The 19,919-nt window shown below is 43.1% G+C and overlaps 1 protein-coding gene across 1 annotated transcript in view; it reads right to left on the reverse strand.

Annotated features, from left to right (window-relative positions):
- INPP5D (inositol polyphosphate-5-phosphatase D) overlaps positions 1–19,919 on the reverse strand; it is a 65,757-nt gene that overhangs the window by 41,517 nt on the left and 4,321 nt on the right. The window contains exons 2-3 of the mRNA XM_053389656.1: positions 14,598–14,661; positions 217–367 (exon numbers count right to left, since the gene is read on the reverse strand). Coding sequence (XP_053245631.1) covers positions 217–367; positions 14,598–14,661 — 215 coding nt within the window. The remainder of the gene's footprint in view (positions 1–216; positions 368–14,597; positions 14,662–19,919) is intronic.

Genomic DNA, 19,919 nt, shown 5'->3' on the forward strand with positions numbered 1-19,919 from the left:
GCATGGCTTATAGATTTGTAGTACTGCCCATCTGCTCCTTGAAGTAAGTGTGTGTGTGTGTGTGTGTGTGTGTGTGTAAGAAAGACAGCCTTTATAGTGGGCAAAGGCTAAGAATTTACAAGAATTTTATTGATTAGGTCTGGACAATTTAACACTGTTATTTCCAATAAACTCACAGTCTTGGGAGCACAATCTTCTGTGTTTTGAATTTCTTACCGATATCCTCCTCTGGCTCCTCTGCTGCCTCCTCCTCTTCCTTCTGGACTGGAAATTTAAGGCTCCGGATCAGACCCATATTCTCTTTCTTGTAAAACTCTATCAGATCATCCAGGTTATTGAAATACTGCACCGGAACACCTTCAGATGCCTGAAAACACCCCACAAAGCACAGATGTCAAATATTGCTAAATATCATTCCCACCAAAAAAAAGGAAGAGCATATAGTGGTGGACAATAGTAAAATGAAAGCTCAGAACACACAATGTCACATCCTTTGTCATCTTTCCAATTAAGTCTGTGGCACTACAGCAGCTAGGAATAATCAGATATGGAAACAGAAACAGCCACTGCCACAATTCACATGTTCTAGAGTCAGGAATGGAAATCATGCAATGCATACAAGCAGTATTTGCTATCGTTAATTTTTTTTAGTCCATAAATGTTATGTAACCAATTATCTGCAGTTTGTTAAGAGTTGCTCTGTGAGGGATAAACTACAATGCCCAGAATTCTTTGAGGGAAGGAATGTGTTTCAAATGTACTTTAAAGGTATGGTGTGTGTGTGTGTGTCTGTGTGTGTGTGTGTGTGTGTGTGTGTGTGTATGCAGACCAAGCATGACTATTATCAGCTATAGCCCATTGTCTCCCCAGGAACAGTTTTAAACAATGGGCAGCTGGTTAACTTACTTACATACAGAGGAACTCTGTCTTCATAAGCGAATAGCAAGATCAAGAGTGTACCCCTCTGCCCTCTTTCGTTGGAAGCATAAAGCCCCATTAAACTCAGTGGGGCTTGTTTCAGATGAGACATGGATAGGATTGCACTGTAGGTATATCAGACCAGACAAGCACTCCTGTGTTTCAAATGATACAAACCTAAGCAAAAGCTTCTCTTCAGATGGGCTACATATACAACAAATATTTAAGCACCCCCCCAAAGAATCCTGGGAATTCTAGTTGCCCCCCAAAGAACTGTTAACAAACTACAGTTCCCTGGATACAGCCTAAGTCAGCAGCGTACATTTCCCCCTCACACTTGCCTATGCCTTAAAGGAGAAAAAGTAGAGATTTCCCATAAAATTTTCTGGTACAAACAGATTATGGAACAGCCTTTATGTACAGTGGAACCTCGACTTACGTACGGCTCTACTTATGTATGATTCCAGTTACGACCTTCAGTAGGTGCTTCGACTTACGAACTTTCCTCTAGATATGAACAGAAGCCTTGCCGGCAGCCCAAAGCTTGCCCGGCCGGCTGCAGAGCAGCACTGGGGCCTCTGCCGCCGGGGAGAGGGCCCCCATCCCACCCCCGAAGCTGTGGAAGAGGTGCTGCCTGCAAGAGGAACAGCAGGGCTCACTGCAGCCCCAAACCCCGCCGAGCAACTAATCTGAGGAAGTCCAGAGAAGAACCTGGCCTGGCAAGAAAAAAAAGTGCCCCTGGCTGAAGTGAATCAGCTCTTTACTGACCCTTGCCCCACCCCCAGCTTGTAGCCAGGTAAGCCTCAGTGCATGTAAGAAAAAAATTAAATGTTTATTTTTTTCATCTACAATACTGTCTTATTTATTTTATAGTACAGTACATTGATCATTGCCTTCATTTTATGGATCTATGGTCTCGTTAGACAGTAAAATCTGTGTTAAACTGCTGTTTTAGGGGGTGTTTTTCATCTAGAACGGATCAATTCACTTTTCCATTACTTTCTATGGAAAAGTGCGCCTCTACTTATGTACGTTTCTAGTTATGACCAGACCTCCGGAATGGATTATGGTTGTAAGTAGAGGTTCCACTGTATAGGCATTTCATTTGAGAGTTTCAGTTTCTTCAGTTCATTGAGAAGGGATTTACTTCCTTGTCCCTTAAATCAGATCACTGTTGTCCTTTCCTGGCTTTCAGCAAACAGAAGTTTATAATCTATGCACCATAATCTTTCTATTCTGGGAAAAAGAGTGCTGTGGCAGCAACCAATCTGTCTGGGCTGACTTCCATTTACTGCTGGCACAATCATTTACTGGTTCGCCCTATTCTCTCTCTCTCCCCCCCTGCTTTTAGCTTCCATTTACTACTACAGTACTAGCATTTTCATTCCCCTTCCTCCATCACTTCTTTTAGACAACCTACTAGAAAAATTACCAGAGCTAAAGCTAGGAAGCGGATCCAAAAAGAAATCTCCTATTTCAGCCACTTCACACCAATATTCTTGGATCCTCTTACATTCCCACCACAAAAGAAAATTGTCAGCATTTGTACTCATGCATCTCCATCATATCTTTGCATTCATTCTGCAGAACGTAATTAATTTTGTAGCCAAGAGGCACCATCCATATGAAACCTTAAAAGAATTGTCTCTCAGACTTGTAGAAACTGAGTGGCTGCTTTCAGTGTGTGAAAATAACTTGCCACATTTCTTCTGAAATTACTGGTTCACAAATATTAACCCTACTTAACCTTCAGTGTCAATCCCTTTCCCCTTTACATTGGTTCATCACTACATAAAAATAGCTTGTAGACTGTTGGCAAAAGCACTTTGGGGGATTTTAACCTTGACAATATTTTTTCTAGCACACATTCTTGATCTGCTTATGGTGTGTGTCTCCTTTATCAATCACTCCAACAGCAGCCCATCTATTACGGAAAGTAGGGTACTGCTCTACCAACCTCAGCCAGCCCCCATCTATCTATCTTCCTTTCTTCCTACTTATCATCTTCCTAGTCTCAGTGTTACCCTTGTAGAAGGGAAGAGGACGGGGACAAAACTAGAATTAGTTTATTCTTTCTCTCTCTCTCTCTCTCTCTCTCTCTCTCTCTCTCTCTCTCTCTCTCGTTAAGGCCACATTCACACCATAAATTTAAAGCACTGTAATACCACTTTAAACCACCATGGCTTGACCCAAAGAATTATGGGAGCTGTAGTTTAAGGGTGCTAAGAGTTGTTAGGAGACCTCTGTTCCTCCTCACAGACCCACAATTTCCAGAGTTCCCTGTAAGCAAGATGGACTTTTAAGAGAATTGTAATTTTGTGACAGGAATAGGCATCTTGTAAGTTAGCAACCCTCAGTACCCTTAACAAGCTGCAGTTCCAAAAATTCTTTGTGGGGAAGCCATGACTGTTTAAAGTGGCATCATTGTGCTTTAAAAGTACAATATGAAAACATCCTGAGTCTGGCTCCACCTCCTGTTTGGGCTCCCTGCCTTGTACCCTACCCGTCACAATGTGCACCAGCCACCCCTGAATTCCCACCCCCACCACAGAGATCAGTCCTTCTTCAGTATGGCTTGGAGACTGGAGTGCACATAACAATATTTATCCCATACAGACCCAGTGAAAATACCAAAAAGTGCTATTAGTGTCGCCAGGGCTGCAGCAAAATCTTGGTTTATATTAAATGTAATCAATATTTTCCCCACCTATGTAAGAATGTGGAAAGTTGAGGGGGAAAGTGAACAACATGGATTCTGGCTCTGGGTGTTTTTACTTTTTTAAATTTAATGAGGAACAGAAATGGAAACAAGCAGTGGAAGCAGAAGTGAGAAATGCACAACCGCAGAAAGCAAGCTGGGATGACGGCTGAGGTCCATGAGAGTCACTATCTTTAGTAGTCAAAAATCACAGTTTCAAAAGACAGTCTCTTTTCTCCCCCTCTGCTCATGTTTGAAATGCAAGCCCAAATGCACGGGCATAGCACACTTGCTCAATGTGTAGAATAAGGCTTAAAGCTAACACAGAGCAGCCGGTCAGGCTTTCCAAACTAAAATATAGTGGAATTGCTTCACTATAATTGCTTTTAAGGTCATCTGGCCCAAGTAAGCCAGATCACACCCACAGCATACATTTAAAGCTCATGGCTTCCATCAAAGAATCCTAGGAACAGTATTTTACGGAACTGTAATTCCCAGCACCCGTAACAAACTAGAGTTCTCAGGATTCTCTGGGGAAAGCCATGTGCGTTAAATGTAAGTTATGGATGTGATCTGACTTACCTGGGCTAGCCATGCGTGGATCACTATATAACTGTGAAGGTCCACACTCCTTACCTAGGACATGCATAGGAATATTTGCCATATGGAGCTGGGAGCCAGTAGGAGAACCACTGATTGGCAACTAAAAAACCTCATCCCTGCCCACTCCCAATATGCCCCTCTTCCACCACATCATGCCTACTAAGAGCTCTTCAATAGCAGTCCCAGGTTTCCAGCTACTTACTATGTAACATCCCCCCTTTTCTACATGCCACTGCTTGCCCTCCAAATTCCCCAAATGCCAACATTTGATTCACTGGATCCACTATCGATTATCCAGACCTTTCAATCTGACTTCAAACCGGGTTTTGGTACAGAAACTACCATTCAGTGCAGATGTAAAATGCATGGCTCCACACATTAGAGCACATGGGCCCCCCACCGCAGAATCTTGGGAACTGTAGTTTGTTAAGGGTGTTGGGAACTGTAACTCTGTGAGGGGGAAACTACAGTTCCCAGGATTCTTGGGGAAAGATATGTGCTTTGAATGTACTTTAAATGCATGGTGTGGTTCTGCCCTTGTCACTGGATGGATGGCAGGGAGAATTCCACACTCTCTGTATTATTGAGACCTGCACTGTAAATTTTAATAGAATGAGGTGGGGAGTTGATGTTGAGGTGTCCACTAGCAGCCAGTTTCCATGGCCCCAAATATCATCTCTGTGGAGTGTAGCTAAACTGCCACAGACGATGCTGTCAGAGCAGGACAGGACTGAGGTCAGGTCTTCCCCTCAAAAGAATAAGCAGGAGGGATCCCAAATGCAGCAGAGCTGTCATACGACGTTCTGAAGTGAAGCAATACACATTAACTTGTAAAAAAAACAAAAAAAAAACCCTCCCTGAGTACGGCCACTGAGTTTAAAATTATCTTACTGCACCACAGGCCAGAGAATGCACTTTAGACCTCTGTAAGCCCCTTGGGCAGAACCCCAAGAGCTGGAGAAGTGAGATCTCACCAAAAATAGCTGTCATAGCCGCTGCTTTGCAAGCACCACCCACAACTTATGTAAAGGAGGCTTTGGCGGAGGGGCCTTCGGTGGTGTTGGGACAGCGGTGGGATGGCAGCTTCCTGTTTCACCTCAGGTGGCTAAAAGGGACAGGCCGTCCCTAGGTGCAACAAGCTCTGCCCCCTACTGTGGGTGGGAAACACTGAGATAGCATTTGATTGGAAGTGCTCATGTGTGGGTGAACATGCACAAAAACGCACATGTGCATTAGTAGTCTGGTGAGTGTGTGGCCTCAGTGTGTGTTTGAGTGGGTGAGAAGGAAGGACCTGTGAAGCAAGGAAGCTGGGGGGTTGGGAGAGAGAAAGCTGTTGGGGAGGGAGAAAAGGTTATGCAGGCCCTGCTCCCCTGTCCCCTGCTAGATATGCTTTTGTAAACATCATTTACTAAATCTAAAAGCCCTGAAACCCACTCTGGGCAAAGCAATTCCAGAAGCCTATCACAGTAATGTGACCTTGAGATGGGACTTGCAGCTGGAAGAAAAAGCTGTTTCCCAAAATACAAGCCAGCCGCAAGTTTAGACTATTTTAAATGCAACTTTGCGGGTGGAAAGGAAAGTGGAACTGAATGAGGATGACAGGGGGAGTGTGAGCTTTGTTGGTGTGGCTGACAGCAAGCTGTGCTCATTACTTGTACTGAGGTTTAGCTGTTCCTAAAAGCCAATGTGTCGAAATCTCATGTTCATGTTTCTACAAAAGTTCTCACTAACAGCAGATGAGGTAAACCTGTTTCTGGGCTGTACCACTGTAGACTGGAGGTGCCAGTTCTCATGGCTGAGTGCTCGAAAATGTCCCTTTAGATAGAAACCTAGCTTTCTAGAAAGAAGTCTAGGCTAGAAACCTTTCCTTTGACATCTATTTTTTTGATAGGGAGGGGATTTTTGTATGCAGGAAAAGTCTGTCATATGAACCCCCGACCTGCATGTACAACCTGAAGTGGGCACAAACGGGAAGCATTTTTCACCTCCTCTGCTGTTCATGGTAATTGGGATAAAACTAAACACGATGTTTCCTCACAGTGCAAAAACAGCACCAGGGGCTGGGGGAATGTGATTTTAACTGGGACCATAACCAGGGTGTGGGTTGGTAAGAGTTAAACTCTTCCTCCCTGTCCACTGTGGCACCCAGTGCTCCTAGGATCCAGCTGTGATGAATACTTGCATTTTTTTAAAAAAAATGCTCACGTTAGAGAGGGATAGAATCATAGAATCATAGAGTTGGAAGAGACCACAAGGGCCATCGAGTCCAACCCCCTGCCAAGCAGGAAACACCATCAGAGCACTCCTGACATATGGTTGTCAAGCCTCTGCTTAAAGACCTCCAAAGAAGGAGACTCCACCACACTCCTTGGCAGCAAATTCCATTGCGTGGCGAGTTCCCGCCCCCCACCAGGATAAATAAAGACACGAGACACCATAATTTAAGGTTAATTGGGCGAATTAGGCCACAACTTTATTGAATTTCAGGAATGAGAGGCATTGGCTTAGGCATTGGTCCTAACGACTATCCGGCTCCAGCCCATTTGCTGGAGACACGGGGAAGGGTTAACCTTATATCGGGGGAGTCTCCTGCCAAGGCACGTCGACTAGGAGCTCCCCCGGGTCACCGCTCTGGGGCGTGCCTTTGGCCCTCACCTCCATAGGCTTCGGACAGGGCCACGCCCCCCGGAGTCCTTTAACGGACCACCCTTCGGTCGCTGGGGGGAGGTGATGGCGTTCCTCCCCCCCCCACATCCTCTTAACCCCTTCTTACCAATGCCTACCGCCAATGCCGAGAAGTTGTGACGAGTTGCTATGAGGTAGGCGAAAAACCAAAAGGCCAGAAATCGCCAATTGGGAAAAATTCCTACCATGCCCCTTGCGGCGACAGACTGAAGTCCATAGCAAAGTCAAAGACCTACCTAAGCCTAGTTAAAGGGAGGGAGGGTGGGAAAACGTGGGGGCGAGCCGGCGAAAAGAGGGTGAGCCCCCTCCGTGCCGGCCCTAAATAGGGCAGGCCATGCCCCCCCCAGCCAGCCAGCTGATTGGCTGGCTGGGGGGGGCAGACCCGACCAGGATTCCCCTGCTCTCGCGGGGGCTGCGACCAGCCCCCGCTCATGTGGGGTGGGCGTGAAGCCCGCAACCCCACCTCCTGGGCAGGCCGGAAGTGGCTCTGTCGAACAGCTCTTACTGTCAGGAAGTTCCTCCTAATGTTTAGGTGGAATCTTCTTTCTTGTAGTTTGGATCCATTGCTCCGTGTCCATTTCTCTGGAGCAGCAGAAAACAACCTTTCTCCCTCCTCTACGTGACATCCTTTTATATATTTGAACATGGCTATCATATCACCCCTTAACCTCCTCTTCTCCAGGCTAAACATGCCCAGCTCCCTTAGCCATTCCTCATAAGGCATCGTTTCCAGGCCTTTGACCATTTTGGTTGCCCTCCTCTGGACACGTTCCAGTTTGTCAGTGTCCTTCTTGAACTGTGGTACCCAGAACTGGACACAGTACTCCAGGTGAGGTCTGACCAGAGCAGAATACAGTGGCACTATTACTTCCCTTGATCTAGATGCTATACTCCTATTGATGCAGCCCAGAATTGCATTGGCTTTTTTAGCTGCCGAGTCACACTGTTGGCTCTTTTCAAGTTTGTGGTCCACCAAGACTCCTAGATGGATATAGGCAGCTGCCTTATACCAGTAAGACCACTGATCCATTTAGCTTAGTACTGTCTACACTGACTGGCAGCAGCTCCCAAGGTTTTCTGATGGGGACCTTCCCAGCCCTAGTTGGAAATGCTGGGGTTGAAGCCTGGACATTCTGTGCATGAAACATATACCATACCTCTAAGCTACAGCCCTTCTCCATTTTAACATCATATTTAATCTGGGCCTGGTTTAGTCTCAGAGCTGCATTCCCTCCCTTCCAAAGGGCAGATGCCCGTGGGAGGCAAGGCCAGAGGCAAAAAGTGGTCTGAGCAACAGGTGTGCCTCCCACCTTTGAACATTAGTACCTTTTAGCCACGCAGAGGTTTCTGTCACCCATCCAGACAAGTTAAAATGTATTATCACAGTTCAAATATACATTCTAGCCAGGTAAGAGCACAGAGCAGGGATGGTGACTTGCCCAGAGAGATGAGACATGATCAGGGGAGAGTCTCGAGGGCCAGATCGAGAGGCTTGGAGGGCCACATCAGACCCCTGATGTTCCCCTCCACTGCTTCAAGCCTTCATCAATAGCACTGAGTGATAAAAAGGTCTATAAATAACACTTTTGTTGGTAATTTTCTTCAGCTCCAGGGGTTTGTTTTTTTAATGCAAAAAGTGTTTCTTTAAGGTATCAGTTCCTGGGTTTTGGTTTTATTTGGGTGCAATGGCGGTGGGGACACTCTTATTCCTAAGTCCTTATAGAACACAATATTGAAGACACAAGCCATTGAGATCTTAGAGAAAGATAGAGAATGCAACAAACTCCCTTTTGATTTTGTTTGGGGACATAATTTAAAGGCAGTCACATTAATCTATCAATGCTGGTGCTGTTTTATTTTTTCAGTTATTCATAATAATCATGTTCACAGGATGGTGTGCAACGAAGCTGTACTGCAATGATTTCTACCTGCACAATAGGAGTTCCTCTCCCATTCCTCTTCCCATGCCACCCCCTCTCCAGAGAATTCTATTCTAGTGGTTCCTCCAACCCTCTGGAGCAAATCTGGGGTGTGGGGTGCATGTATGGAGAATGGAGAGGGAGAAGTCCCATCACACATGGGGTTTTTTTGCTAGCGGGAGGATTTTGTTGGATACAAACCATTGTTTTCTACTAAAATAAATTGCATGTCATAATCTTCTATCATTTTCAAATTTCCTGTTAAGAGTACATCATGTAGAATATATATCTTAGCTAATTTCTCTTTTCACGGTTTCTCTAATATTGACGATTACCATCACTGCCTTTCCTTTTCCTGACATTAGAGATGCCCAAGGGGTAGCCATATGCAGCTGTTGTTAGTGGTACACACTGCATTTCCTCCCCATTCATAAATGCCAGAAATTTGCTTTTAAAATAAATGTTTTTCACAGGTTTCCAAACAACATCCCGTTGTTTATTGAAATGTTCTAGTTGCCCTGGGTTACCAGGAAAATGGGTGCTTGCATGCTTCTGATAAGCACCTAAAATTTGAAAATAAGCTATTTAGAACACTCTATTCTGTGTATGCCCTAAAACAGTTATGCAGGAGACTATGTGTGTAGTTGAAAAATAATTATCTGCCAACATATGCATTATAGTACAAGTGCACAGCATTTACGGAACATACCATGCCGACATTGTCTAAAATACTGTACTTAGGGAATGGGTAATTAATTTTTAAAAAACATACTGTAATTAAATAACACATGGTACTTCCTCTTTCCAACAAGTGTTGGCATAAAGACAAGTAACACCACTCTTTGCGTTTTCAAGCGGTTCTGTCATTTCAAAAGCTAAAATAGCAGTGGGGTGGTTTTTTTGGCATGCTGTTAATCTGAACTCCTAAATGCAAGACATGAAAAGATTTATATGTAGTAACAATAGCTGTAATGCACAGTGACATATGTAATAAATTGAATCTCCTAAAAGACAGAAGCATCTTCCGAAAGCACTTTGAGATTATTTACACAGTCAGTATCCAGAGGTTATTATTGCAAGATTGTCATACTGAAACAGCAGCCTAAATCTACATGAACCAGGATTGTTTGAGCTGTGCAAGGTTTTCTTTTCTTTTGTATATCTATCCCTAGGCCCCAACTGCACCGTGCATTTAAAGCACTGTTCCATGACTTTCAGCAGTCATGGCTTCCCTCAAAGAATTCTGGGAACTGTAGCTTGTTAAGACTGTAGCTCTGTTCCCCTCACAGAGCTACAGTTCCCAGAATTCCCAGGGGTCGATTGTTAAAGCACTCTGAGAATTATAGCTCTGGGGAGTGAATAGGGGTATCCTTACAATTCTCAGCAAAAAAAAAAAAAAAAGTGTAGAAAATGCATATAATTTTAATGCATTTTTGGTGCTTAAAAAAAAATCCCACCAAACCCAGGGTGGAACAGACCTATGATGGAGTGTATGCAGAAGTAACACAGAATGCAAACAATTTGATCCATCTATCCCCAACTGACATACAGGCTCATGGGGAGAAAGGCAATCCTCTTTGTATTCCTGCCTTGGGTCGTGCAAATCTTTAAAAGCCAAACTCAGCCATGCATTCTCTTTGGCCATTAGCAGCTCACTATGTTCTTCTATGGAACTGTGCATCACCCACCAGAGGGATGGATCCTACTCATCTATTACATGGCTATTTTCCCCAGGACGCAAGAGAGATAAGCCAGGGGTTCTTGGTCTTGCTGTGAGCAGGTGACTTTCTGCACTCAGTTCAGTTCTCCTGCATGTAAGCAATTGTGCTTAACTGGTGGCTGCGTAAAAAGGCTTTCAAATGTGACATTTCCAAAAATGATGGAACAGAATGCCAATACGCACAAGCTGAAAACTGAATGAACTTGGGTTTCAATACTGAAAATATGAAACTGCTTAACACAGTGCTTCGGGCTCCCTTTGGGAGCATACCAGAGTTGTCTCCAGGTGTTTGTGCTCATATGGGCAAATATTGTGAAATGGAATTGGTACAGACAGCATTCTTGCTTGCCTGGGCACCATCTTATATTTGTCACCATGAAGGTGTGACAGGAGAGAATCAAAACTACTTGTATTAACAAATAATAATTGTGTGAGCCAACTCAGTTACTGCTCCTACATGCTGTAAGGTTCCATAGGGCTGCCATATTTCAAAAAGCCTTCGAGCTACAGTGGTACCTCGGTTTATGAACTTAATCCATTCTGGAAGTCCGTTCTTAAACCAAAACCGTTCTTAAACGGTTTCCCTTTCCCTTACATGCTTTCCCTAATGAGGCCTCTCGCCACCAGTGCTCTTCCACCCTTCGGATTCCGTTCTTAGACCGATTTAAAGTTCTCAAATCAAGACACTATTTCTGGTTTTGTGGAGATTGTAAACCAAATCGTTCTTAAACTGGACTGTTCTTAAACCGAGGTACCACTGTATTTTGAACTATTATTTACGAGAATCGGCAAAAACGGCACTGTCAACATGGCTTGCCATATGTTTGGAATTTCGTGGACATATAGCTGATTTCCGCTCAGACACTGCTTTTGACCATAGTATTCTGTGTATGTCCAGGAAATTCTGGACATATGGCAGCCCTACATTATCTCATGTCAAACAGCCATCAGCTGTGTGCAGGATAGGTCACATAATTTTTAAACAATGGAAGGATAGCTTCCTAAGGTCATTATCAGATGGTTAGAACAGCAAGCTAGGGAGGGTGGACTGGCAAAAATTCCAGTGCACGAACTGGCACACTTCCCAGTATAGCCCTTATTCCCATTTCCACATAGAACTGACACTGGAGACCTGACACTGTGTCCCATTTGCACAGGAAAATAAAATAATATTCTGTCTATGACATCAGTGACAAGGCCAGTTGCAGGAAATACAGGATCAATTCCAAGCTGCCATACTAATCATACTAGGGGAATATACTACATATATCTGCACAGACAAGGAGTGGGGGAAACTGGTTTGATTGTTGACTGAATCTTTTTACTTAGGCAGGAGCAGAATTTTCTAGCTGTTTTGTAAGTTATGTTCTGTATGTTTTATATTTTAATGTATTTTGGTTTGTTGGTTTGTTTATTCCATTTGTATACTACCTGTCTGCTAAGGTACCCAAGGAAGTTTAAAGTTTAAAAATACTAAAATTAATAAATTGGAAGGGCCATAGCTCAGTGGTAGAAGGTCCCATGTCCAATCTCTGGCATCCTACCTAGTGGAAGCTAATATTGATATGTCTGCAAGACCCTTCCAGGACTCTCATAAAACATTAGTTACAATGGCTGAATTCATAGCTTTAGCATCATGCTATCTTTCTCTTTAGCTTGTGGCTATATAGCTCAGTTGGTAGAGCATGAGACTCTTAATCTCAGGGTTGTGGGCTTGAGCCCCACCCTGGGCAAAAAAGATGATGACCTTAGTGGTCGCTTCCAACTCTTTAATTCTATGCTTCTGTGCTCTTACCTCCCTGTGGAGAGGCATGGGATTGAATTTATTTATTTTTTACATAATTGGAATTAGTGCGCCTAAACCTGAGTTATTCATTTGGAAAACTCCTCTCTCTCTCTCTCTCTCTCTCTCTCTCTCTCTCTCTCTCTCTCTCTCTGTGTGTGTGTGTGTGTGTGATATCCAAATAGGTTCTGAACACAAGCTCCATTTATTACAATGCGACTTGCAGCCTGGCCCTGTGCAGCACAGTTCTTATGTTTTCAGTGGGGACTCCAACAGGAAAAGCACCTTCATGTTTATCAGGCCCCATCAACTCTCCAGCAAGCTGATAGCTTCTAGTGTGATAAGAACGGATAAGCATCCTACAGTTTCAGCTTCATCTAGTGAGCAATGAGTCACAGTTGCTGGGCTGCTTTTGAACTACGCACTGTGTGTCATCGATTTCCTGTTACACAGAGTCCCGACCTCATAGGCAGAGCAGGAAAAAAAGTGACCAGATGCGCAAAGCTTTCATCAGTCTGTGCAAGGCCAGAAACTACCGTGGAATCTTGAGGTCAGGAAGTGCTGAAGGAGAGCAAAATCAGAGCCCTTTTATGCCAGTTATGGGAAGGATATCCTTAGACGACATTGGATGAATGAAGCACTTATAAATAATGCTGGGCATAAAAGGCCCAGCATTCAAGTGTATGAGCAGCCCAGTCACATCCCTGCTTTAGGTCAAATGATGGAAGAAGAACGATGCATGGCAACAAGTAAAGTAGTTTCTCATCTTACATAAATGGACCAGACATCTGCAACTTTGTCATGCTTGAAATTAAAAAATAAATAAATCATATAATTTCCCCCTATACTCAATCACAGTATGGGATTGCCCTTAGGATGCGCCTCAGGCCTTCTCCTTCCCCCAGAAGACTCACTGAGCAGAAAAGCTGGACTATAAATGAGGCCTTCCCCAAAGGGAGGAAAATACTCCATCTGGAAATCAGAGGCCAAGTGTAGTCAGTGGTTTCTGATGTCCCATGTTGGGGAAAAGGTAGGATTGTGGATGGTTCTACAAGGAATGGTTGAAAGGATTGTGTGTGTTTAGCCCAGAGAAGAGAAGTTTATAGGCTGACATTTATTTATTTTAGACATTTATATACTGCTGAACTATTTGAATTTCTAAGTGGCATGCATAAAAAATTATCCACAGAAAATGGGAGAATAAGGCAATAAAGAATTATCACAAGACCAAACACTACCTTAAAATGCCAGCTGGAACAAGAAAGTTTTAGTCATTCACCTGAAGGTCAGCAAGGAGGGTCCCTGCTGTCAAATCTCAGTTGGGAGTTTGGGCCTAATTCACTGAATGCATGGCTTCTGGTAGTTATGAGCTGTGCACCTGAGCCATGGGAGACCACCATCAGAGACTGATCTCAGTAGATCAGGAACAGGTGTCCCTTAAGATACCCTGCATCCATAACATTAAGGGCCTGGTTAATTTATACAAGAATGTTGATCCTGGCCTGGTAACATCTGGGCAGCCAGTGCAAGCTTTTATGTGCTGGTGATTGTCTCTCCCCATCAACAATCCAGCTGCAGCATTTTGTCCAGTCATAAAGTCTTGAGGTTACCAATGCATGAGTCACCACAACTGGGTGATTCCATGATAGCAGTCTTTCTACAATCACAGAATTATAGAAATGTAGAAGGGACCCCAAGGGTCATCTGGTACAACTCCCTGCAATGCAAGAATGACATGTGAAAGACTGTCCTGCAGAAGACAGAGCTGTTTCACAGCAGAACATACTGCCTCAGGAGGTGATGGGCTCTCCATTGCATTATGCACTGAGCAGAGAGTTAGACTTGGTGACCTCAAAGGTACCTTCCAATTCCACGCTGTGCAGTAGAGTGTAAAATGAGACTGCATATGGCTTTCCTGAGCAATCAGCAGCATTTATTGCATAGCCTAGGAAACATTTCCATGGCAATCAGCCGCCCGCAGTTAGGGAATCCACTGTGAATAAAAATACCTAGAGCTACTGACACCAGGGCAACAGTGCACTTCCACTGCACTCCTCAACATTTTGTTTACCAACACACCACTCACTGTTGTATCTGGTTAGTATCATATTTGAGATCCCTCTACAACACGAATGGTTAATCTGTGGCCCTTCAGATATTCTTGGATTAAAGCTGCCATCACCCTTGTCCTCCCTCTTATGATATATTTCTCATATAAGACAATAGAATGTGAAACTAAAGTGCCATATTTAGCATTAAACGGGGGCTTACCTGGATAACTAGCTTATGTTCTTTATTTGGTAGAATCCTGTAGGTATACACACAGTTCCGATACCTAGGACACATAAGAGGAGAGGATGTTAGAAGAAGAAAAGGTAAATCTGGCAAGATATGTTGATCACAGTGTTTATTGTTGTGTTGATAGTCTGTAGGGGTAGAGAACCTGTGCCTCTCCCGATGTTGTTGAGCTCTCATCAGCCACAGCCAGCATGACAAATGATCATGGCTGATGGGAGTTACAATTCAGCAATGTCTGGAGAAACAAAGGTTCCCCGCTTCTGGTCTGAAGCATACACAGCCAACTTGATCAGCCTGAAAACTTTATTTTTATTTTCCCCTTGATATCTAACTGCCTCGCCTCATTCCTGGCTCTTGAGGTTGCAAAAATAAGCTTGAAAATGTCACATCGATACGTAATCATCAGGAAGGTTGTACAGTGACCCCACATTTATTGTGTTTTCAAATGTCACCATTATTCAAGTCCATCTTGAGATTTCAAAGGCTGTTTCTGGGATTCCAAAATTCTTAGTATACCTGGAATATTGAGTCTGAAGGCCTAATCAGACTTTACAAGCTACAGAGCTGTTCAGTATTTCTCTTTCTTGTTTCCACTGATAATGCCTAGTGTTACATCAAGTAAGAGTGGATGTCATCATGTTTCTCCTATGCCACAGATGACAGCTAATGAACTGAGCTGGGGACAAGGAAATGTTCAGCAAGCTGTTAGTAGTAAGAGAGGAAAAGAGATATGGTGTTGGAATGGCTCCATATGTATTAGTTTTAACATATTTGAGTTTTAACATCTTGTTGGCCTGGAATTCTATGGATTGGGGCTTCCAGGACAGATGGAATGGTTTCCGCTTTGTGCCTTGAACTTGGCATTTATCTCTCTCCATCCATTTCCTTCTCTTTTAAATTTTCCATTTAAAAAACAGAACCTCTAAGGGCTTGTGACTTTGATTGCAAAGCTATGATGCCCACAGACGTGGGCCGGGGGGGGGGGGAGGAGCAGGTTTCCATCATATCAAAAAGTGGAATTAGCAGAAAGACAGATTACCGGTATTTTACAAAAATCCACCAAAGAACCCAAGACCATTTTTGCATCCGCCACTTTTTTGGCCATGGTCATGCTTAAGGATAAAAGTATCAAATCACAATGTCACTTAGGACAGAAACTGCTGTTTAGCAAGGAGAGAGGAGGTTATTTGTTTCAAAATGGGAAACTAATCTCTTATGCAGCAGAGACATACATATAATTGAAAAAATGTCTGTGGTTGCATCAATTCTAATCAAAATACTAGCTGTTGAATGTGCCACTTGTCATAAGGTACATCATCTGTCTCCAGCCATAATCACATATTTTGAAAGACACTGTCTTCTGCAAAATTTTTCAGAGGCAAAGCAGAATTTCTGCTGAGAATGACTAGCTGTTCCGTAAGAGACCATGCTATTTGCTTCTTCATCACTTCCAGAAAATAAGAGCAAGCAGATCATCTCAGGATTTGTCAAGACAGTTTTCAGAAATGTCATGGGAAAACATTCTACACAGATATTTCTCCAACACTGCTGCTCTCCCAGTGTGATCGAAAACAGGCAAATCCACCAGGGTGAACACCTCAAAGCAAGGAACCCCTAAAAGTGAACTAGTGGTTTCACCTTCTGAGACTCGGGTAAAGAAAGGACTTCTCACACAGAAAGCATATCCACGCCTTACATTAAAGCACATTTAAGCACATGGCTGCCCCCAAATAATCTTAGGAACTGTAGTTAACCTTTGCAAAGCTACAATGATCAGCACTTTTAACAGACTACAGTTCCCATCATTCTTTTGGGGGAAGCTATGTGCTTTAAACGTATGGTGTAGATGTGGCCTTAATCCCCACATGAACCACAGCAGACTCTATGCCCACTTGCCCACTACTAGAGCATTCCCAACTGCCTGTAAGCTGCTGAGGTAAATGAGGGGAGAAGTATGGAAGGGTCTGTTGCTGTATACACTGGGAGGAACTAGAATGTCATTAAAGACTTTTGCATTTTTCTCTGAGGTGCCTAATTAAAACCTCTGGTTGTTGAAAAGAAAAGGGCCAGAAGTCATTTGATAAGGAGCTACACAGGGGCCAGATGAAATCCCTCAGTGTATTTGTGCTGGTGCTTATTTTCTATGATAAAGTCATTTTGCTGCTGCTTCTTTCTTTAAAAAAACTTCTCTAAATTCAAGCATTCTTTTCCTTGGGATTCACTGTAAATCTCTGTTTGTGATTGCCTACCATTAATTATTTTATTGCTTAAATGTGCTTTAATGTTTTGCTCCACTCAGGATTCTATGTCATTGAATGCAGCGGGGCTTATTTCCAGGTTTACAACCTTAGGCTGAGAATTAGAAATAATTCATTTCATTTAAATTTATCTCCCAAAAAACACAAAGTGGCATATATACAGTAGTTCTCCCTGTACGCACGCCCCCCCCATTATTTTCACAAAAGCCCTGTGAGGTAAATTATGTTGAGAGACAGTGACTGGCTCAAGTTCACTCAGTGAGATACATCACTGAGTGGTGATTTGAACCCTAGCCTCCCAGATCCTAGTCTGATACACTAACCTATCCTTTTTCAACCTTGGGTCCCCAAATGTTGTTGGACTACAACTCCAACCATCCCTAGCTAGCAGGACCAGTGGTTAGGGAAGATAGGAGTTGTAGTCCGACAATAGCTAGGGACCCAAGTTTGGGAAAGGTTGCTGTAACCACTACACCAGGATTCCTCAACCTCGGCCCTCCAGATGTTTTTGGCCTACAACTCCCATGAGCCCTAGCTAGCAGGACCAGTGGTCAGGGATGATGGGAATTGTTGTCTCAAAACATCTGGAGGGCCGAGGTTGAGGAAGCCTGCACAACACCATATTAGAAGTGGATCAATCTGTCGATCTCATTTTCTCTATTTCTCTCTCTTTTTAAATCTTATATTCAGTTCTCCATATTTCTGCATCATTCTGTGAATTTATTTTTAAAGTCCTCGTGAAAATGTGCCAGCATTTTAGTGCAAATTTCTCCCAATGGGCACGTTTTTGCTGGCATTTTTCCCTAATAAAATGCATTTTATATGCTATTTTCACTAATGTATGCACACTTCTGTACACATTATTTGGTTGGAGAATTGCATCATGAAATTTGAAGAAGTGTGAGTTTCAAAAGGTAGCTGTGTTTCGGTTTGCATATTGTTTCAGAAACTGCAAATTAGGTAGGTTCTTCTTATTGAAGTTCAAACCAAACCCAGTTTCTTCCCCATCCCTACTCCCCAACAGCTCATCAGTGGTGTTATGTACTGAGTTGAATAGGATCCAAAAGGCAGCAGTCTGATTGGTCCTAGAACAATAGGATTCAGAATGCAGCAGTCTGATTGGTCCTAGAACAATGCAGTAGTATGATTGGTCCGCAGGAGCCACCCAATCCAGCTCCAGGTGGAAGTGAATCCGCAACCTGATTGGCCAACAGGAGAATCCCAGAATTAGCCAATCATGTGCGGCCCATTGTGTAAATGTATATAAAGCAGATATTTTGGGGGAACTTTCATTTCCTCACTACTATGAGCTGAATAAAGAGCATGAAATCCACACTCGACTCCGAGTATATTTCAAGTAATAGGACTGAAGAGTTGAGGACTAGGGAGGGAATTGGATTGCTCACAGGCCAAGATTAATTCTACCCACTGCTCTTTACAGAGAGACCTCCAAGTGTAAAGAACAACATGGGTGTGGAAACAGCATTGCCTCAGCCAGATCCAAAGAGTTTGGGCTGTTTCTGCAACTTTAAGAATAATAAAATGTGGATTGTGAGGTTTTAGGGATGCAACTATAGCAGGCATAGGCAAACTCGGCCCTCCAGATGTTTTGGGACTACAACTCCCATCATCTTTCATGAGTCAGTTTCCAGAGTTGTTGTTTTTAAGAGGATGTTGACTTATATTGGCCCATAACCCTAAGCACTTTTATCCCTGTGCAATATACTTCCCAGTATCAACACCAGACTTGGGGAGAAAAGCATTCAGAGAAATGGATTTCAGGAATATAATGGGGGTGGCGGTTCAGCTCCTTTCATCCACAGGACACTTTTTATGTAAAAATCAGACCTATTACCACCACCCCCCCTTTATATGCAGTCCTGGCAGATATGTGATTCAACAAATGCAACATTTCACATCTATTTAGGTTCTGAATGTGTGAGACTTAAACTGAATGTGTGTGGCTGCACTCTGTCAATTCAGATACATTCATGCTTTTGAAAAACTGATACAGTGCCTCTGGTCTGCATTGTTATAATGATTATTTTCCTCGATGGATCCTTAACTGAACACAGAATCAAAACACCACCCGAGTGATTCCCCTTCAGTTCTCTTTCTGTTGTATTATTTTTTTAACTCAGGGAAGAAAGTGCCAAAGATAGAGTTTTATCTGAAGAGTAGAAAAGATCAGAAAGAGCCATTAAAAAAAAACCCCAAACCAACAGCTTTTAGGCTTAATTTCCAGACTTCTATAGTAATGGGAGTCTCACCTCCAAAAAGGACAATTAATGGGATGCTTTGCTTGGGGCTGGAATTATTGAACAAGCATGATTAGAATATCTGAGGGATCCTCACTTTTGACTGTGGGCTTTGATGCAGACAGTTTTCTGAAGGTATTTTCACACATGACAAATATATTTTTGCAGTTACTGTGGTTCTGTTTGAAGTGTAAACCCGCCCTTGCCCTAGACTGTCTATTCACTTTCAGATGTGGCCCTCTCCCATGCTCTGTTCTTTCCTGACAGCAGTGTAGTCAAAGGGCTAATGAATCTTAAGGGCATTTATAAATACATATTTTTAAAACAACAACCTTCTTTTATTTAGCTACAGGCAGTTCTGTTAAAGACAGGAAGAGCTCAGAGAACATACTAGTGCAGCTATCTGTCTCATCTGTCTTTATTCAAATTTTTATTTCCATCTCAGAACATGGTAGGAAAATTACTACTTCTTCCTCACGGTAAGCACTATAGGACCTTTATTCTCTCTTCGTTAAGCTTTGAACACTTTAGCTAGACAAACTAGTCCATTGAAAGGGTTTAGTTAGCAAGCTGTCTCATCCCTGCTTGAATTCTTATCAATAAGCTATTTTGACGTATGTTACGAAACCACATTTTTAGCTTACGCTTTGCTTGTGAACTTTTACAAGAACTGCTGCATTGAAGCATGATTTACGTCACAAACTGTTAAACACTGAATGTCCAGACAGTCTGTTCAGTTCCGAATATATTTGTGTCACTCATTTGCTATCATGATAAAA

The sequence above is a fragment of the Podarcis raffonei genome, chromosome 5, assembly GCF_027172205.1.
Source record: "Podarcis raffonei isolate rPodRaf1 chromosome 5, rPodRaf1.pri, whole genome shotgun sequence".
NCBI lineage: Eukaryota > Metazoa > Chordata > Lepidosauria > Squamata > Lacertidae > Podarcis > Podarcis raffonei.